The sequence below is a fragment of the Denticeps clupeoides genome, chromosome 5 (genome assembly GCF_900700375.1).
Source record: "Denticeps clupeoides chromosome 5, fDenClu1.1, whole genome shotgun sequence".
NCBI classification, from domain to species: Eukaryota; Metazoa; Chordata; class Actinopteri; order Clupeiformes; family Denticipitidae; genus Denticeps; species Denticeps clupeoides.
Window position 1 is genome coordinate 4,291,157 of NC_041711.1, and position 20,655 is coordinate 4,311,811.

Genomic DNA, 20,655 nt, shown 5'->3' on the forward strand with positions numbered 1-20,655 from the left:
GCATTTAACCCATCACCCTGAGTGAGCAGTGGGCAGCCATGACAGGCACCCGGGGAGCAGTGTGGGGGGACGGTGCTTTGCTCAGTGGCACCATGGCGGATCGGGATTTTGAACCGACAACCTTCTGATTACGGGGCCGCTTCCTTAACCGCTAGGCCACCGCTGCCCGACCAAGGTGCCACCGTCCCCACACACTGCTCCCTGGGTGCCTGTCATGACTGCTCACCAAGGGTGATGGTTAAAAGCAGAGGGCACATTTCACAGTATCACCGTGTGCTGTGCTGCAGCGCCTCACAATGACAATCACTTTCACTACTGTGCCACTGCAATATATGTTGTCGGGCTGCGCCACCTTGTGGTCTCGTTTTAAAGCTGCAGGCGGCGAAGTGCTGTTCCAACCAATTTAACGCACTGGTGTTTTTTTTTTTTGTTTTTTTTTCTTTTCTAATATACATCTTAATGTAAAAATATTTGAAATGCCTCGTAATTCTTTGGCTCCACCTACAATAAATAGTTTACTCCACTTGTTACAATAAAAAAAGCAAATTAAAATGGTCTCATACACGGTATGATATGCAGTGAAATGCTTTAGCGACTGCTACAGACCACATTATTGCAAATATTGCACCAAATATTGAACCAATATGCAAATATTCCAATTTACTGCTAAAAAACAGGTAGGGTGAAAAAAAAAAAAGTTTGTGTCCAGAAGTGACTGAAGTGAAAGTGCTGGAGTGTATTAGGGTTATAGCAACATTATATAAATCTAAAAGGATTATTTAGTCTTCTTAAATAACTGGTTATCTAGTTGGGTTTGAAGTGTCACCAGGCTTGATCCAAAGTAGCTTTTGTTCCTTTTGGTGTTTCACCTCCATGGCAACCATGAAACCTCCCGGTCCGACACACGACATGTTGGGCCAGGTGGACACGGGTAAAAAATATAGATATATCCTAAATATATGATATAAATATGCATTCTTAGAAAAATCACCTATTCGGTTTCGTTATCTTTTCACTTTAGACCTCCCGGAAATTACGAGTGACAACTTTGTAAGTCGCCTGTAAATCACGTCGAACTGGCAGATTTAGACATTATTAGCGACATTTCATCATTTATCGGTTCAGGTTGGTACGTTTGGGGCTTTTACACAAGTCTCCCTTTGTTCTGTCAGGACGACCATTTATTTTCGGACCGTCTGTTCGCCGAGTTCTTCAACGAATTCCTCCGGCAGCCGGTAAGCGTCGTCGCGTCGTCGCTTGTCGCGGCTTGGATGTCGCTGGTCGCGGCTTGGATGTCGCTCCGAGCGCCTCAGAGAAGCCCGTATCCCGTCCTGCAGGCTTTTCCCGAAGCCGTGAGGTTCGACCAGGAGACCGGGGCGTTCGAGGTCGTGACCGGCGCCGAGGACACCCTGCAGCGACAGATCCGCGCCGCGACCCCCGGGCCGCACAACAGCTACACCGTGGAGGTGAGAGGAAGGAAGCGGACTGGCAGTCCGTGTCCCCACTGTCCCCAGACACCTCTCACCGAGGGGGTGACAGGCTCCCGGCACCCACCGCAGACCCCCGGGCCGCACAACAGCTACACCGTGGCGATGAGAGGGAGGAAATGGACTGGCAGTCCGTGTCCCCACTGTCCCCAGACACCTCTCACCGAGGGTGATGGTTAAAAGCACTTTATTCATCCTGAAGGAAATGACTTCTCTGCATTTAAACGTCACCCTTGGTGAGCAGTGGGCACCATGACAGGCGCCAGGCGCCCACCACAGACCCCCAGCCTGCACAACAGTTACACCGTGGCGATGAGAGGGAGGAAGTGGACTGGCAGTCCGTGTCCCCACTGTCCCCAGACACCTCTCACCGAGGGGGTGACAGGCCCCCGGCACCCACCGCAGACCCCCAGCCTGCACAACAGTTACACCGTGGCGATGAGAGGGAGGAAGTGGACTGGCAGTCCTTGTCCCCACTGTCCCCAGACACCTCTCACCGAGGGTGATGGTTAAAAGCACTTTATTCATCCCGAAGGAAATAACCTTTATGCTTTTAACCATCTCCCTTGGTGAGCAGTGGGCACCATGACAGGCGCCCGGGGAGCAGTGTGTGGGGACGGCAGCACCTTGGTGGATCGGGATTCGAACCGGCATCCTTCTGATTACGGTTGCCTGTATCTGATTGGCCGAACCGATTGCAACGTCATTACACAAGAGAGGCCAGATACACCAAATCTTCGTCTCCTCGGCCTGGTTTTGCGAAATCTGCTTTAGACGTTTTTCCTTTACTTTACTTTACTTTACTTGGTAGACGCTTTTATCCAAAGCGACTTACAAGAGGACACCAGCAACTCTCATTCGGTTTCCATAGACTGTGAGTTACAAAACTAAGAGCCCTGTTAAGGCCTGAAGAACCTGCTAGGGAATTGTTAAGTGCTAGACGAGAATTAGTATTTTTTTTTGTTCTGTGCAGTGTGTGTGTGCATGTGCGTGTGTTAGTGTTCGACTCGTCTGAAATACTTTTTCCCTGTTACATGCTGGTATTTATTTGAACCCCACTGGCCCACTTGACTCTCGCTGTTCCCCCAGTGTCTGGACCGAGAACAGGGCCTGCTGTGGGCCAGGAAGACCAGGCTGCATTTATTCCTGCAAAGCGACTGCTACTTTGAATACAGGTGACAGACACTAGAGCTACAACACGGTTTCCATGAATGAAGGTCTGTGTGCGAGAAGGACAGGACTGGTTTAGTTTGCGGACATGACGATGGTGCCTTAATTTGGAAAAGGATCTGGTCTGTTATCAGCGGAGAATAATGAACTTGTAGAGAAGTCGTCTATAGCAGCATCCCTCTGATTTTAAAATGAATAATCTGTCTTGTGATCATTCTTCTTTTTTTAAAGACTGGCCAAGCGTCTCTCCCAGCTGGGTTATCTGGGCCGGTGGAAAGAGGGGGTGCTGAACCAAACTTCCAAGCAACGCTCCATGTCCCCAGATCAAAAGGTTTCCACAGATTATCTACCTGGATCTGATGAAGACTTGCCAGCTCCGCTCACATGTTGGCCTGGTTAAACGTTTCCCCTGATACATGCTTGTGTTTACTTATCACCCCAAAATTCGACTCGTTTCCCTTTAGGAAACATTGCTGTTTGAAGGACAGGAGGAATCTGGCTCCTTTCAGTGGAGCATAAATGGTGAGGCATCCAATTGTGTGCAGATCCCAGATCTTCTCCTCGTCCCTCAGAATGCCTGAGAGCAGAGAAATCTCAAGAAGCTTCGCGCTTGTACGCCACAGAGTCAGAGGAGCACAGCTCCGGCGCGGCGAGAGAGGTGGAAACGCAGGGGCCCGAGTCAGCGGGCGAGGCCCGGAACGCCCGGAACGCCCACAACCCCACGGATGGAGCACAGGGCAAGCGCCGAGGCGAGGGAGGAGAAAGGTCCGCTCAGCCCGGCCTCGACGACTTCAAGGGGTTTTTAAGTGGAACCCCCGGGGGGAAGGCGTTCAACCTGTGGATGGACATCGAGCGGCTGAAGGCTCTACAGAGCACCGAAAGTAAAAACAGGCGCGTCTCCCCACGTCTTTTTACATTTTATAGTCCCTCTCTCGGGAATTCTGTGGTTTGAAGGTGTGTGCTCTCGCGCTCGAAGGCATTTATTTAAATCGAGGAGCCACCACCTGAAGAGCGGCGGCCGGGGAGCCCTGAACGCCGAGATCCTCTCCAGGCTGGACCTGGCCACGCCCACCTGCTGGCGAGACGAGAAGCTGCGCCTCGTACAGCCCCGGCTGACGAAGGTCCTCCTGATGTACTGGTGAGGTGAAAGCGAGCAGAGTGCGGGGACGGTACCTTGATCGCGGGGACCTCAGTTCGGGATTTCCTTGTTGCTCTGGTTCTGTCCCCCAGGGGCCCGCGGTTCTTTGCGTCTCAGTCAGCTTGTGGGAAGAAGGTCCTTTCTCGCCTCCAGCTGCCCTGTTCCGGTGCTGACCCGTGGCCGCGGCCCGTCACAGAGCTTCCTCTGCGCCCCACCTCCCGCGTACCCAGAACCCCCACCTCATCCGAGAAACGGGTACGGAGAGGTTTTTTCCTTTACTATCTATTTGTTTTAGGCAGTATATCAACATGCACCTTTTTTCAAATACTGTTTTACCGTAACCATGCAATTTTTCCAAAGGAGCATCACTATGAACGCTGTAACAACCGCAATTCTGTAATAAATTGATGTACTAGTCGCACATCTGCGCTATATTGCACATCTCTGCTCTTTTCACACATTCCTGCACGTCTTGCACATGTTCGTCTTGTTTGAAATATCCACCTTATCCACTTACACGCGTCCTACAGGATGTTGTCCAGCTATGTCCTGTTCGACCTGTTCATTGTACAGTAAAGTTCTACTTCCCTGCTATAGAGAAACATTTACAGTATTTAAACTTTAGTACAGTTTAGTACACACTAAACTAACTGTTTTGTATATAATGTGTATATATTTTTCTTTTATGAGTGCACTATGGGGGGGGTCTGTGTGAAACATTATTTCAATACACGGTATACTGACAACAAACCAATCTTGAATATATAATATATAAGGAATATACGTGGTGTAATTGTTTCTGTACTTTGTACACGGGTGTCACGAGTGGTTTTTGTTCCTTGTTGTTGGAGTTAAATCCGGCCCCTACTGACGGTTTGCTTCTCAGCCCGTTGCTGGCAGTGGCGGCCCGGTCCTGGGAGGCGGGCGTATGGAGAGGATGCTGCAGGCCCTGCACGTGGAGCCCAGGGCTGGCTTCTTCTTTCGCCGATTCTGTGAGCAGTCTGGCAACAAGGTACTGGACACAGGGCTTCACGAGAGCCGCACGTCTCGGTCAGCGTGTCAGGGACCGTCTCTCTCCGCTTGTGTCTCCCAGCTGTGGGAGAATGCCCTTCGCTTCTGGACAGATCTGCAGGACTATCACGAGCTCTTCTGCCAGAGAGGGCTGGACCCTTACCGTGCTGAGAGGACAGCCCAGGTAAAGCCCCTTCTCCCTGCTCTCCAGGACCGGCCTGAATTGGTCCATGATGTGGTCCCTGCTTCCCGCCTCCTGTTCCGTATCTTTCTCAAGTCGTCAACTTCAACTTTCCTCCCCCTTGGTCTCCGCCACACACGAATGTGGCCCAGAATACACACAATAAGGAGGATCTCTGGGGAGAAGAGGCAGGGGGCATCGTGAAGGGTTGTGGGGAGGAGAAGGAACGTTCTGGGCACGGCACCAGTCGCCGAGCTCTCCAAGAGACAAAGGCCGGCTCTAATAAATCAGCACGGAATACCGGAGAGACTCTGAGCAAATCGGGAACAACACGCAGGCTGAGCCTGGGAAAGGGGGCCAGGGGAGAGGAGGAGGTGAGAGAGAGTCGGGGAACCGGCGGTCTGGCAAGTGGCATCGCCCCCCGGGGGAGGGCCAATCACGGCGGGCCATTTGATCACTGGCAGCGCATTCCACCGCTCATCAGCTCCAGCTGTGGCCCACGACAGGGTGCCCACCCTGCTGGCGGAGAAAGAAATTCCGGTGCTCCACCAAGGGTTCTGCCTTCCTGTCCGCGCAGCTTCTGAGACGCGTTAGTTGGACAGGAGAGGACGGGATGGGGCAGTGCTGGTTTGCGTGGGATACTTCAGGTTCCAGGCAGGGTCGACCTTGTTTTTGACGCATTCAGACAGATTTTATATAGATTTTACTTTTGACAGATTTCTGGAACAGAACGTTCCCCACAGCCCAGGTTCTCACTCCAACCAGGTTCAGACCAGAATGACGGTGTGGATTTGAATGAATTATTGTGTTGGAGTGGGATGCCATGCGCATGTGTGTGTGCATTTGACAGGTCTTATACTCCTCATACCTGAGCAGCACTGCACAGAGGAGTATCGGCGTGGTTGAGGGGTGCAGGACGTACGTGCTCTCGCACCTGTCCCCTGCCTTTGAGGACCTGTTTGATTGGCCCGAGGAGCACGCACTAACTCTGCTACTGGAGCCATGGACTCTTCTGACCAATCAGGACAGAGGAGCGTTTGAAAGGGTATGAAGCACACCAGACAAAAAGTGTGTGAGTGCAGTGCGTGATGTATTCAACTCTGTCTGTATGGATGACTGTGTGTGTAGGTGGACCTGTGGGAGGACACTCGACACATCAAGACCCCTCAGTACAAGAAACGTCTTGCCTTGCATGCTGAGCATGTGCAGAGAACAGAGAAGGTCTGTTTCTGCAGAAAGCAAAAATCTGTAATAGTGTTATGCTTCACCCAGCCAAGTAGACTGATATGCTCTTCATATACGAAGTCATATATTAAAGTTGACATACAGTAAGTCTATTAAGTTCATTCATTTGTTGTAGTTTTTTTTCTGTCCATGCATGTACTGTGCAGCTTCCTCACAGAAAGTTTGAAAAGGGACAATATAAGTATATAAAACGCACATATAAAAAAAAAATTAATTTTGAGATGACAGCACATGGTGACACAACGAAACGTGTCCTCTGCTTTTAAGTGGCACCTCAGTGGCACATCAGGATTCAAACCGGCAACCCTCTGATTACGGGGCCACTTCCTGAACCGCTAGGCCACCACTGTTCTCACATCTCTAGAATGACACCTGCAGATGGAATTAGAGCTCAGCGAACAGCAGGATAACCGGCTGTTAGTTTACATAGAAATAAAATGAAGAAAATGAGCAGAAATCTGTTTAGCTATTTACGCTCTTGTCTAGGACTTTTAGGACCTGGAATAGACACCAGAATACATGATCCATCATCATCATCATCATCATCATCACTAGCCCACAAACAAAACTGAGGTCAACCCTGAAAAAACAATTTTTTTTTCTGCAACACGCAGCAAGTTGAAGAGTGCAGACTTCCTCCCACACAAGCAGAGGGCTCCAGAGAGCCAGACCTTTGGACACAAGTCCCTGAAGAGTTCAGAGGCTTCCGTCTCGGAACGCTGCTTCAGAACCGCTTAGAGCTTGAGCATTTCCTGGTCTTCCTGGAGCAGAACTTCACCAGGTATGCACCAGTAGCACCTGCTGTGCAGCTTTCTTTTCAATTTAATTTCACTGAAATGAAATCATTAACCAACACAGGACACTGAAAATTCCGTGATGTAATTCCATATTGTATTGTGTGTGTGTGTGTGTGTGTGTGTGTGTGTGAACGCAGTACAGACCTGTTGTGTTGGCTGGATTTGGAGCAGCTGAGACGGACGTCCCACGGGGACCAGACGCTGCGAGCAGAGCGCGTTCGGAACGTCAGGAGTAAATACCTCAACAGGAAGTACTTCTTCGGCCCGACCAGCCCTGCCACCAAACTCCAGCAGGAGGAGGTCAGAGCTGCCAGCGCGTCCGGCCTCGGCTTTCTCTCGCCAAACATCTATTGACGCGGGTACAAAAACACAGACGCCACAAGCAGACATCAGACAGAAAGGATTTGTCTTCAATAAAATTCGTGGAAGCGGACAGACCGTTGCCCGTCAGTAGACAAAGCAAGGACAGATGTTGGAAAGACGTGGCATGTGCGCGTCTCACTCGGGGCCTGGACAGTTGAGATGTTGGCAGCCATGTTGACGCGCGCTCTGATGCCAACAATGCAAATGAACCCCAGCGGTGTGCTGCTTGTGGACCATCTGTCTGTAGTGGGACGTGCAGGCAGTGGCTGTTCTTTTGCAGGTTTTAAGCGGACGTGTGTGTGGACGTAGTTTGACTGTGTGTGTGTGTGTGTGTGTGTGATACGCAGGTGGTGAGTCTGGCTGGCGGTTGGACCCAGCTGTCCCGCCAGGGCCTGTCCGGCGCTGCGCTGGCGGAGACGCAGGACTCGGTGAGGAATCGCATTGAGAGGAAATTGCTGCCCGCCTTCCTCTCCTCTCCAGAGTTCGCAGAGCGGCGGAAGGTGACGGGATTTCATCTTTCTGCTAATTCACGGTTCCACCTCCCGTGTTAATTACGCTATCGAGTGTACGCGTGCCGCGATACTGATATCCCCGGCATGCTGAGAGGGGACGAGGGACGGGGGTGTTGTCTAACAGGCTCCCTTTGAGAGGACGGCTTAAGTGGCTTTTTGTTCAGCTACTGCTCACTTTGTGTCTCCTGTGTTCAGCCACAGGTCCAGGACGTGGCGGAAGACAATGTCGTGCTGAGGCGTCACAAGAAGCGTCCGGTGTGGAAGGTGAGGACAGATCGTCCTGCCGCTGGCTCATGGTGGCTCAATGTTGCAGAACCTGTCTACGTTTACGCATTTTCAGCAAGAACGTTTTACAGTCGGACGAGAGGTTGTGCTCCCGTGTTAGACTGCGTCCCTCTCTATCTCTGTCCCTGCAGCATGTAGATGGAGCGCTGATGGCATCATCCCAGGAGGTGCTGGCATTCCGGCAGGCCCTGCAGAACCCCGTTACTTGCCTGCAGTTTCGGCGCTTCGTGGCTCTGAAAGGGGACTCCCTAGAGAACAACGTGCTCTTCTGGCTGGAGGTCCAGAGGTACAAGGTGCGACTGGATTCATCACAGAGTCAGAGCTGCTGCTGCTGCTGCTGCTGCTGCTGCTGTTGCATGGGCCTGCATGCATTTCTTTCTAACTGGCCACACTGGAAGGAAAATAGCGATGTCCTGTGTGTGTTGTGCAGGACCTCTGCCACTCGCACTGTGACGAGGCCACCGTTCAGCAGAAGATCAGCACCATCATCAGCTGCTTCATCGACTCATCTGTCCCCCCCGCTCTGCAGATAGACATCCCCCCTGAACAAGCACAGCAAATCCTGGAGAAGAGGTGGGAATTGGGGCCTTATGTCTTCAAAGAGGCTCAGGTGTGGATCTGACACTCGCTGGATCACTCAAATCTGATTTATTTGTGTAAAAAAAAACACACTCATTCAATGTGTTTTCTTTATTTTCATGACCATTTACGTTGGTAGATTCTCACTGAAGGCATCAAAACTATGAATGAACACATGTGGAGTTATGTTTGTGTCCAAACTTTTGGCCTGTACTATCTATCTATCTATCTATCTATCTATCTATCTATCTATCTATCTATATATATATATATATATACACACACACACACACACACACACACACATGATAGTGGGGATCAAAGGTGATGCAAGGTGTGTATGTGTGTGTAGATAACAGTGTTCACTGAGCTGTATAAGCTGTGGCCAGAGTTTCTGAGCTTCAGGAGCAGCATGAAAGAGAATCAGGTTCTGATGGTTCTGGAGAGAGAGCGGGTCCGGCTGAAGACGTGGGATCAGCAGCAGAGGAAGGAGGAGGAGGAGAAAGAGGAACAGAGGAGAACTGAGGTACTGAACAGAGCCAAGTATCAGGGTGATCATTTCTGTATATACACCTCACTGCTGTCTTTAGATGTTTTCTTGTCAGAAATATGAAAATGAATGTGAAGTGGTGCACACAACAAAATGTGTCCTCTGTATTTAACCATCATACTGAGTGAGCAGTGGGCAGCCATGACAGGTGCCCAGGGAGCAGTGTGTGGGGACGGTGCTTTGCTCAGTGGCACCTCAATGGCACCTTGGCGGATCGGGATTCGAACCGGCAACCTTCTGATTACAGGCTCACGGAATGTTACATTCCGTGTTGCACACAGTCACCTTTAAGTGACGCAAAAAAGGGTTAAGATGCTAGGAGAAGCTGTAAATTAAAGAAGGCATAAATAAGCTGTTTAAAGGTGAAAGTAAGCTGTAAAGAAGAGAAAGAAGAAGTTTTGTTTCTAAAGCGAACTTATTCCCTCACGGTTACGTGCAGCCAGCGAGGTACGTTTAACTGCGTTTCAGTTTTATTGCGCATTTGTCAATTTTAGTTGAAATGTTTATTTGTTATATTTACATTGATCATTCTGTACATTTATGTAATGACAGTTTGACGGTGGATTTTATGGTGGATTGGTGGAGAAGTGTGACGAATGAATAAATCCATCTGTGACTGATGAACCGTGGTGTCGTGTCTCTGAATTACTCCGTGCCAAGGTTTCTGGGAAGTCGATACAAAATGAAATTGTTGTTGCTGTTATTTTGTCCAGGAGGCATTGCGGAGCCAGAGGGGCACTTTATCGGCTCTGTTTGAGGAAGATGGGTGGGGAGGAGAGGAGCAAATTGATGCCCCTCATCTGGTGAGTTGCTCTACCTGCATTCACCTGTAAACGGTGGGAAGAAGTCGGTCAGTTCTGAAGAACTGGCATGTGCGTCCCTCAGCTGTCCTGGACCTACTCTAAGTATTTGGCGGCGCTGGAGCGGGAGGCACTGCTGGCACATCGGCAAGCACAGAAGAAACCTGCTGGAGAATCTGTCAGAACAGGAGCAGGTCCCTCTCTCTCACACCTACAAACATCTGTAGTCAGAATATCTGCAGGTTCAAGGAAGCCACATTTAAGATTTTCTAGGGCCACTTTCATCAAATGTAAGACCCTGCATTGGGGTTTTTCTCAGCAGACACTGTGAGGGCCAGATTCTCTTCTAAAATACAATAATTTATTGTATTTAACCTTAAGTAATATATCATTATCTGATATATTAACTTTCCTTCCTAATCTCCATTATTTTTTAAGCCTTTGTCAACGTACTTTGGGAACATACTTTTCCCTCCTCATTAGGCCGTTCCTGATTTAGTAATATCCCACTCTGAGCCCCAAATCTGCTGATTTCAATCTCATACACAAAACACGTGTTAGAAATTCAACTAATTATTTAGAGGTTACCCAGGAACAAATGATTGGGTCTGCAGTATAAGATATTTTAAGATCTTTAAACCCTGTATTAATGCCATTTAAGGCCTTAATAAAAAAAAAAAAACAAGTTTAAGACTTTTTAAGGATCAGCGGAACCCTGTTCGGGTTACAAAATGGTGAGTTGTAATTCAGTCACAGTGCTTTATTAATGCTAAATTCTACATTGTAATTCCTTAAATGTGGAAGCAACGCCATTCTGTTCTCCTCCTGCAGCCACCCTGCCTGTTCAGAGTCAGATTTCAGGGGTCAGAAGACGAGTGGCAAACAAATGCCACCAAGCAGTCCCACTTTCCAGAGCACAGCGGTCAGCTATGACTTCCGGGAGCTCACCCACGTTTGCAGCAGTGAGAGGCTGTCGACACGAGCAGATCTAACATGCCTTCATCACGAGAGAGGAACAATACTGCTGAACTGGTCCGTAAAGCAGGGAAATCCTAATATTCATCTCATGCCAAACCTGCTTATTATTCTGCTTGTATGCTGTTCTGCAATTTGCCATGTCACGATTATACAATCAATCTGATAATCAATAATAAAAGGGTCATATTTATACTTTTTTCAGCCTTAACTGAAGTCAGTTCAATATTTTATTAGAATAGTCTCTTCAGCCATTAATAAGGTATCGTTCATTAACATTGTAAATGTATTTAGACAGTTTACAAAAGTTCTTCCAAAGCCGATTGTACAACAGGTCTTAAAAACATATTTGCAATTGGAAAGAGTTGGCAGACATATATAAAAATAAGACCAGCAGCCATGCAAAACCAAATGCAAAATAATATTTCGTTTTACACCTTTATAAAAATACAAAGCAACAAACATTCATGGTTTGTAACCTGGACTCCTGGCTGACATTATTATTATATTATATACCCCTCATCCACGCTTATTGCACAAATATTGGCATTAAAAAAGAAAAAAATACTGCCACCTAAATCCACATGAGAAATCCGCCGAACGTCGAGTTTAAAGGACCAGCAAAAGAATAATTAAGGCATCATCAGGAAAAACGTATCAGTGTCCAGCCTAATTCCTGACCCCTACAGAAGACAGAATAAAAATCTGCACTCTCCTTGTCTGCTGGCATTTAAAGCAGGAGGTAAACTGGATGGACAAGACATAATAAATGGTTCTACAAGGTGGTGTGTGTTTGTGAAATGCATTGTGGGTCCCCCTCAGCACTGGATCAGGGACACGTTTAATGTAGGGCACTTGTAAAGTTCAGGTCAGTGGAACCCTATCCTCAGGGCCTTGTTCTTCACCGCGGTGAACTTGCTGACGAAGACGCGGGCGTGGGCTGGCTCCACCACGTAGTGGTACGTCTTTGTGAGGGTGGGTGGCGGCTCTGCAGGGGTGACGGGTGGCTGCTGCTGCTGGAGGGTGGACGCTGAGGGCGAGAGGTGTTGGGAGGCGCGGGTCACGTACTCCACCAGCCTGCGGTACTGCTGCTCCGTCAGGTGCTCCCGGCCTCCGTCAGCCTGTCACAGAAGCGAGCACGCATCATATATTCATATATATTATCAATATATATTCAGAGTACATAACACACCGGATATCCAATCAGAACACACTCTGTTCTGTCAATCTAAAAACACTTCCTCTAAAGCAGTCTCTTTATCCGACTGTGTGTGTATGAATAATAACCAGGTCTATAATAAAAAGTCACATTTATAAACATGAGTTTTGCTGTCATAAAAGTTATACGAGCTGGGGGCAGTGGTGGCCTAGCGGTTAAGGAAGCGGAATCAGAAGGTTGCCGGTTTGAATCTTGATCCGCCAAGGTGCCACTGAGCAAAGCACCGTCCCCACACACTGCTCCCCGGGCGCCTGTCATGGCTGCCCACTGTTCACTCAGGGTGATGGTTAGATGCAGAGGACACATTTCACTGTGTGCACCGTGTGCTGTGCTGCTGTGTATCACATGTGACAATCACTTCACTTTAGAATCCGTGTAATGTGTTATGTATTATTTCATGTTGAAAGTGATTGTGAAGGGCAATCTTCAATCTTCAAAACCTGGAGAGGAAGAATGCGTGAGTGGTTCTTGAAATTCAAACTTGACTCACTTATATAGTGAAAGGGAACTGATTATGAAACACTGCAGCACAGCACACGGTGACACAATGAAATGTGTCCTCTACATTAACCATCACCGCTGGTGAGCGGTGGGCAGCCATGAAAGGCGTCCGGGGAGCAGGGTGTGGCGACTGGCCAGGTATAAAAGTTGTGTGTGTGTGTGTGTGTGTGTGGGTCTCACCTCGCTCTCGCTGTTGACTCTCTGCTGCTGCAGAGTGAGCGTGAGCTGGCCGCCCCGTCTTTGCTCCTGCTGACACTGCACCTCGGTGATGGGGAAGGCCTGCTGCTGGGTGTCTTCGCTCAGACTGACTACGAACAGCACGTCGGCCGTCAGCAGCAGGCAGCCGGCGTGCTCCTGACCCGAGCCGCTCACGATGCCCACGCGCAGCGCCATGTGCACCTCCGGTCGGCCCAGAGACTGCAGCAGCTTCCTGAGGGCAGAACAGGCACAGGGTGGGCGTGTCAAAAAGAGCGAATCATAGGAGGTTTAATCAGAATAAAGGAAGTTTGTCTTAATCTGAAGGTTGTATTAATCATTTATCTTACTAATTAACAAAATATTCGAAATCATCGAAAAACGACAATCCCAGAACGTGAAGGGTGGATCACCAATTCATTTAAACCCCACATCCTGCCTCATCTCTTCACCTTATTTTGCATGTGGAACGAGGTGTGGTGTTGTGTGTTGTGTGTAGTGCGGCTGCCGCGATGCTCCGGCCTCTTACCACACGTATTTAAGGTGGCTGTTGGAGGCCTGGGCTGCCGGCTCCTCCACCGGAAGGTAAAGCTGCTTGGGAAACTGCCAGAGTCCAGCACCGTGCAGGATACCTGATCACACACACACACACACACACACACACACACACACACAAATACATATTAAATGATCAAAAACGCTCTCGCGGGTTTAGTACCAAAGGAAGTAGAGCAGAATTCTGCATAAGATCACAAACACGAAGGAACGATTAAACAGGCTGAAAGTCCATCTAAGGACAGAAGAGTGATGTCACGGTCTAAAACAGTTCATAAAACCCTCTGCTGGGTCCTGCTGATGATGTCACTGGTCAGAAACATGGCATCTATGGGAAGTGAGGGTCCCTAGAACCCACTCTGCTACCACTTTACTTTACTTTACTTTACTTTATTTGGCAGACGCTTTTATCCAAAGCGACTTACAATGGGAAGACACCAGCAATTCTCGTTCATCTGAGCTACCAGCTCAGATGATTCATCTATAGCCCCGTTCTATCATGGGCGCTACATGCTCGCTTCACACGCGGGGTAATGCGGCCAACTGCAGCGCACCGTATCCTGTTTGAGAAACCAATTCCGCCGCTCCTCCGATTGGTTTGGTGAAAACTCCCACAATGCCTTTCCCCACGCCTGTGATGACGCCGCGGGCCGTGCTGCCTGCAGATCGCTGGACCTCGCATGGTCTTGTGAAGTTCTGCATTGGCTGGTCCACAATGCCTGCTATGGCTCCTGCAAATATACAAACACACACACACACACACACACACGCTATTAATATAATGCCCCGACCATATAAATAAATCAAGGCATAAATATTAAATATTAAACCTTGACCCCGATGACTCTGTGTGTGTGTGTGTGTGTGTGTGTGTGTGTATAATTACCCAGCAGGCTGATGCCCAGTCGTGACAGGCCCTGCCTCAGCCCATCTCCCAGGCTCTCAGGAAGCTGCCTCCTCCACTCCTCTTGGCGGGTGTAGTGCTCCTCGTCCAGGGACAGCCGGTCCATGTTCCGCGCCAGGCTGGTGGCCAGGTTAGTGATGGAGGTCAGCGTGCCTGACAGAGAGTGAGAGAGTGAGTGGTGTGGAGGTGTAGCTTAGTCATTTAGATCTAGTGCTGACGTGGAACATATATACAGTTGTGGCCAAAAACTTTTGAGAATGACACAAAAGCTGGTTTTCACGGCTGGTTCGCTGCTTCCATTTTTATTTTGGCAATTTATATATAATCCAGAATCAGGTGAATAGCAAAGTCCCACTTTGCCATGAAAATGAACTTAATAACACAAAAATCCCAAAATATCAAAAAGTGAGTGCTGACCAGCACATGCTGACTGAGTTAGAATAGCAGACTGGGCGCTTTAAAAAGAGGGTGATGCTTGAAATCATTCTTCTTCCTCTGGTAACCATGGTTACCTGCAAGGAAACACGTCCAGTCATCATTGTGCTGCATAAAAAGGGGCTTCACGGGCAAGGAAGCTGTTACTAAGATTCCACCTAAATCAACCGTTTATCAGATCATCAAAACCTGCAAGGAGAGAAGTTCAAGCGCTAGGACCGTCTCCTAAAGATGATTCGGCTGTGGGATCGGAGCTTGCTCAGGAATGGCAGCAGGCAGGTGTGAGGGCATCTGGAAGCAAAGTGAGGCGAAGACTTTTGGAGGACGGCCTGGTGTCAAGAAGGGCAGGAAAGAAGCCACTTCTCTCCAAGAAAAACTTCAAGGACAGACTTGATCTTCTGCAGAAAGTACAGGGACTGAGGACTGCTGGGGTAAAGTCATCTTCTCCGATGAAGCCCATTTTCGATTGGTTGGGGCGTCTGGAAAAACGATTGTCCGGAGAAGAAAAGGTGATGCCACCATCAGCCCTGTCTCGTGGCGACAGTGAAGCATCCTGAGACCATTCATGTGTGGGGCTGCTTCTCATCCAAGTAAGTGGTCTCACTCACAATTAACTAAGAATGGTGGACAAATACAAACCCTCAAATTCTGATAAACTCCGAGCCCTGATTAAGAAGGAACCGGTCGCCATCAGTGAGGAGTTGGCTGATTGACAACATGTCAGGGAGAATTGAAAAAACGGGCCAACATTGCAAATATTGACTCTTTGAATAGACTTGATGTAATTGTTCATAAACTTATGAATTTTATATAATGCTTGAAATTATACTTCAATAAGTGACAAAAAGACCTAAAAATACTGAAGCAGGAAATTTGATAGAGACCAGTATTTGTATTATTCTCAAAACGTTTGGCCACGACTAATGTATACATTAATATTCATATTTATATGTACTTTATATACTGTACTGTTGTTATAGGTTTTCATTCTATTTATTCTTGCTGCTCTTATCTTCTACTGTCAACTTTCTGCCATGACAGCTAAAATTTCTTTTCATTACATTTACGGAATTTATCAGACCCCCTTATCCAGAGCGACTTACAATCAGTAGTTACAGGGACAGTCCCCCTGGAGACACTCAGGGTTAAGTGTCTTGCTCAGGGACACAATGGTAGTAAGTGGGATTTGAACCTGGGTCTTCTGGTTCATAAGCGAGTGTGTTACACACTAGTCTACTATCACCCTACCACACAAATTTCCCACTTTAAGGGCTAATAAAGGATTATTATCATGTCTTATCTTAACAGGCTGTGGAGGAAATGCTGGTTTGCACCAGTAAAAAGTACCTTTAGATATGTGCTTGACAAATGAGCTGGTTCCTCGTGAAACGCCGCTGACAAAAGCCCCTGGTCCTCGGGTCAGACCCTCGTATGGCAGCCTGAAGAAGTCTGCAACGCCGTTCCCGATGCTGCGCACCAAGCTGGCGGGACTGCCCAGGATCTCCAGAGAGCCGACGACCCAACCTGCAACACACCCGTTTCAGAAAGGCCCATAAACACAGATACTCATCACAGTCGTGCACCGAGATGAAAAGCATCTTGCACAGACTACATGACATCAGTTTCTCTCTCCTACACACACACAGAGTGGATTTATAGTTCTCCAGCGCCTCGCCTCTCTCATCCTCCTCAGCTCGCTGATATTTACAAGCTGCCAAGAGCAGCGCAGCATCACGCGGACATTCGCTAACTCCGCCATCACGCAGGTCACCCTCTCCTGCACGCTCTCCTCGTAAATGACGGGTTTCGAGGACACTGAACAGGCGGCTTTGAACGCCCCCCCCCCCCGTGGATCTGTTGACCATTAAAAACTTCTCTCCGGCGGCTCTGCACGTTTACAAGCACGAATCGGACCCATGATGCACTGCAGGTGCTGGCCAATGTCATGGGATGAAATACGGCCGGGTGCATGGGCTATAATGATGGCCAGTTGCGGCGGCCCTGACAGCAGCAGCACCCAACAGGACTCTGGGGTACAGATGTGTGTGTGTGTGTGTGTGTGTGTGTGTGTGTGTGTGTGTGTGTATTTTCATAGACAACTGATCTTACTGCACAGTTGAGGAGAAGAGTGTGTGTGAGAGCAGGAAGTGTTTATTTGCCAACAGAATTTAACCCGCCCGCTTTGTGGGGCAGTGGTGGCCTGGCGGTTAAGGAAGCGGCCCCGTAATCAGAAGGTTGCCGGTTCGAATCCCGTTCTGCCAAGGTGCCACTGAGCAAAGCACCGTCCCCACACACTGCTCCCCGGGCCGCCCACTGGTCAGTAACGGTGATGGTTAAATACAGAGGACAAATTTTGTTGTGTCACCGTGTGCTGAGCTGCAGTGTTTCACAATCACTGCTATCAAGTACAGCCCAACTTTCTTTTCATGCGCTGCGAGTGCTAGACAAAGATGGAAAAGAAACGATGGGGTTTAAAACACAATCGCCACAGCCTCGCCTCCGTTTCACCGCGATAATAAAAACACATCGCCTGCTCGATGGTGGCCAAGAATTGCAAATCCAATTAACATTTTACTACAAATTTAACATTTAATTAAACAAATCTACAACATGAGAAACACTTTTACCAATCACTGAACTCATTTTCAAGCAGCAAATCATACAGAAAGGATAGGTACTATAGACGGAAAGTTCATGTTTGCTCACCGCGAGCCCGACCCAACTAAATGATAGAAATTAAATGATAGAAATTGAGCTCCAAGATTTACAACTCTATTTGAGTATATTTAAGTGGGTTTATGTGTATTTAATTTACACACATACACAGTACAGGCAAGTGTGGACACACTTTTTCATTCAATGTGTTTTCTTTATTTTCATGACCATTTACGTTGGTAGATTCTCACTGAAGGCATCAAAACTATGAATGAACACATGTGGAGTTATGTACTTAACAAAAAGTGGAGACCTGGCCTCCACAGTCACCGGACCTGAACCCAATCCAGATGGTTTGGGGTGAGCTGGACCAACAAGTGCTAAACACCTCTGGGAACTCCTTCAAGACTGTTGGAGAAACATTTCAGGTGACGACCTCTTGAAGCTCATCAAGAGAATGCCAAGAATGTGCAAAGCAGTAATCAGAGCAAAGAAACTAGAATATAAAACATGTTTTCAGATATTTCACCTTTTTTGTTAAGTACATAACTACACATGTGTTCATTCATAGTTTTGATGCCTTCAGTGAGAATCTACCAACGTAAACGGTCACTCATGGTAGTAAGTGTGGTTTGAACCTGGGTCTTCTGGTGTGTTACAGACTAGGTTACTACCATCCTACACCCTACCACTAAGCTGAATAAGAGCAGTTACATGTTTCTCTTGATGCTGACGTTACATTTTTTCTCCATGTGTGAGTGGGTAACGGTGGTGGACTCACCGGCTCTGAAGAGCGCCCCGGCAGCGTAGTGCATGGCCAGGGCGTGGATGAGCTGTCGGGCGGTGGTGCACAGCGGCCCCCTCTCGAACATGGAGAAGGCCAGCGGCGTGTGGTCCGAGGCGATGTACAGCTTGAGCGAGGCGTGGATGCTGACCAGCAGGCTGACCGGCTGGATGGACAGCCTCTGCAGCCGGAGCGGGTGCACCAGCGCCTGTGTGGTCTGGACCACCTGCTCCGGCAGGCCCTGCCCCCCCGGAGCCCCGCCTGCCCCGTGAGGCCCCGCCCCCAGTGCTGAATCGGGTATGTAGGTGTGGAGGAGGGTCTTAATGTAGTACACGAAGGTGTCCTCCAGGTAGACGCGGGCAGGTTTCAGGTGAAAGTTGACCTGGTCCAGACAGTGTCCATCTCCGGCCAGGGTCAGGCTCAGCTGGAGGAAGCAGGAGAGTTTATGCTCCTCCAGAGCCTGTGCGGAGAGGAGGGGGTTGGAGTCCCCGCTCCAGGCGGCCCGAGACTCGGTGCGGGTCTCCTGGCACAGCAGCACGGGGAAGTGGAAGCTGGCGCGGCTGTAGAGCTGGTTGTCCACCTGCAGGCTGCCGCAGTACACGTCCACCAGGCTGTGGCCTGGATCCGGCAGGGCCGGGAGCGGCTCGGAGAGGTCCACGGGGCAGAGGTGGAGCAGCACCCTGGACACAGTCAGGCGCAGGAGCTCCACGGAGCCTGTCGGGCTGGTGATGTCATCGCAAAGCGCCACACTGGCTTCACTCAGGAGGACTCGTAGTGACAGAGACTGATTGGAGGGCCTAGGGGGGTTAAAAAGAATGTTGTACTTGTTGAGCCTGTTTATTACCGTCTAAAATCAACCCTGGCCGGCTGGAAGCGACACAATATTGCGATGAGATTGCCTGTTATGTACTTTAAAATGCTAAATCATTCTGATGCATCCCTGGCAGCAGTAGAGGAACAGCCCTGATATTCCACAAGCAGAGACTGATGAATCCTGCCATTACGGTCTTCAAACATGGAAATAATCTATTAATGGAAAAGTGTGGTAATTCAGGATATGAACCGAGACCAGATCACAGCACTGCATCCACAGTATGGTGGGGAACATGCACGATGGCTGCATCGCTCCATGTGCTTCACTAACAAGTGACTTCACAAGATGTGTCATCACCCCAATCATGGTCATTAATGATTCCAGATTTTAATAACCAATCAAACCCTCTATTAAATCCAAATGTCCTTCTTCAGCAGGGCAGTGAATGTGCTGAATAGATTTAGTCCCTGTGCAACAGATGAATGAATGTGATGCGTGATGTTTCTTGGTCTCTCACACCCAACAGCCAAACCTAAATATGGCTTTCGTCTTGCAGTAAGACTGCATGCCTCTGATACATTTCAGTAGGAATCAGGAGGAATTTAAAGGTTTATGTGGATGACGCCTGAGTGCCTGTATATGCCCAATTAAAATGAACTAATCATAAAATCAAATTAAATGCTTAAAATTGGCTCACTAAAGGTTTATGTTGATACACAGAATCCCTGTATGAAAGTGTGTGTGTACGGTGTGTGTGTACCTGTGGTGCTGGCTGATGACTGTGCCAGCACAGCTCTCAGGTGCCAGCATGACGATAACTGTGCCGCTCTGGTGGACCACATCAACGTACAGGCAGCCAAATCCCGGCATGAACACCACCTACACACATTCGACACATAATGACTTTTTAAATACTGACCACGCACCATATTTCCAGTTCTGGCGTATATATAAACGTCCAGTCGCAATATGTAAGGAATTGGTTGACGTCAGACTCTGCGCCGCACTGGGAAACGCTGGGCGACCTCTGGGCACAGCCAGTGGGCTGGAATGAGCTCGGTGACACGCGCCAGAGGGGAAACCAGCAGATTAAAGGAGTCGTGGGCTTTTACTGCCTGCGCTGTGAGCTGCCGCAGCCAGCGGCTTTCATGCAGCCTCCTGAGGGCCTAAATCCACGTTTACGGAGATCCCTTCATGACTTTCTATTGGTTTTAATAATCCTGCAGGCTGGATGAGAACTGCCAGTGAGGGGCTGGTCTGTATCTCGGCCTTACGTGTTGAAATGTGGGTCGGGCTCTTAATTTGAACCTACCACATAATAAATAACTTAAAGCAACCTACCCAAATAATTTAGCTTATAAACACAAGCACACATGCGGCAGTGTCCTCTTCTGTTGCCTGACCTCAAGTTCAGCAGTGACCTGATCACCGGAGCCCTCAGGCTGGGTCTCAGATGAGCAGCAGAACTCACGCTGGGTGCTAACCTGCGCCGTCACAATA

At 48.8% G+C, this 20,655-nt stretch overlaps 2 protein-coding genes across 11 annotated transcripts in view; one reads left to right on the forward strand and one right to left on the reverse strand.

The window, feature by feature from the left end:
- The first annotated feature begins 822 nt into the window (after window positions 1-822).
- On the forward strand, window positions 823-11,304 carry rgs22 (regulator of G protein signaling 22). 9 transcript variants are annotated; one of them, XM_028981936.1, is made up of 24 exons: window positions 832-931; window positions 1,022-1,050; window positions 1,173-1,235; window positions 1,338-1,590; window positions 2,575-2,662; window positions 2,889-2,988; window positions 3,122-3,179; window positions 3,281-3,548; window positions 3,634-3,795; window positions 3,888-4,050; window positions 4,682-4,807; window positions 4,889-4,990; window positions 5,838-6,032; window positions 6,116-6,208; window positions 6,847-7,013; window positions 7,167-7,329; window positions 7,740-7,892; window positions 8,100-8,168; window positions 8,321-8,482; window positions 8,620-8,799; window positions 9,121-9,294; window positions 10,032-10,121; window positions 10,204-10,312; window positions 10,950-11,304. In XM_028981936.1, exons 1-24 carry the CDS (start codon window positions 874-876, stop codon window positions 11,108-11,110), a joined length of 3,186 nt encoding a protein of 1,061 aa, XP_028837769.1. In that variant the 5' UTR covers window positions 832-873; the 3' UTR covers window positions 11,111-11,304. The 9 variants fall into 9 exon arrangements, 8 of the variants coding, with proteins under 8 accessions (XP_028837768.1, XP_028837763.1, XP_028837764.1 ...); XM_028981932.1 differs by having other exon boundaries at window positions 830-931; window positions 1,173-1,590; XM_028981933.1 differs by having other exon boundaries at window positions 831-931; window positions 4,682-4,990.
- vps13b (vacuolar protein sorting 13 homolog B) overlaps window positions 11,285-20,655 on the reverse strand; it is a 256,357-nt gene continuing 246,986 nt past the window's right edge. For both annotated transcript variants that reach the window (XM_028981926.1, XM_028981927.1), the window contains exons 55-62: window positions 19,916-20,034; window positions 18,339-19,138; window positions 16,250-16,426; window positions 14,450-14,620; window positions 14,118-14,294; window positions 13,538-13,640; window positions 12,994-13,243; window positions 11,285-12,214 (exon numbers count right to left, since the gene is read on the reverse strand). In XM_028981926.1, coding sequence (XP_028837759.1) covers window positions 11,963-12,214; window positions 12,994-13,243; window positions 13,538-13,640; window positions 14,118-14,294; window positions 14,450-14,620; window positions 16,250-16,426; window positions 18,339-19,138; window positions 19,916-20,034 — 2,049 coding nt within the window. In that variant the 3' untranslated portion in view covers window positions 11,285-11,962. The remainder of the gene's footprint in view (window positions 12,215-12,993; window positions 13,244-13,537; window positions 13,641-14,117; window positions 14,295-14,449; window positions 14,621-16,249; window positions 16,427-18,338; window positions 19,139-19,915; window positions 20,035-20,655) is intronic.

Excerpts from the sequence above, each read along its gene's own strand:
- rgs22 (XM_028981929.1), top strand. The coding sequence starts at position 874 with ATGGCAACCATGAAACCTCCCGGTCCGACACACGACATGTTGGGCCAG. Across the intron at positions 1,051-1,172 it reads AAATTACGAGTGACAACTTT|GACGACCATTTATTTTCGGA; the intron begins GTAAGTCGCCTG and ends TTGTTCTGTCAG. Across the intron at positions 8,800-9,120 it reads ATGTCTTCAAAGAGGCTCAG|ATAACAGTGTTCACTGAGCT; the intron begins GTGTGGATCTGA and ends ATGTGTGTGTAG.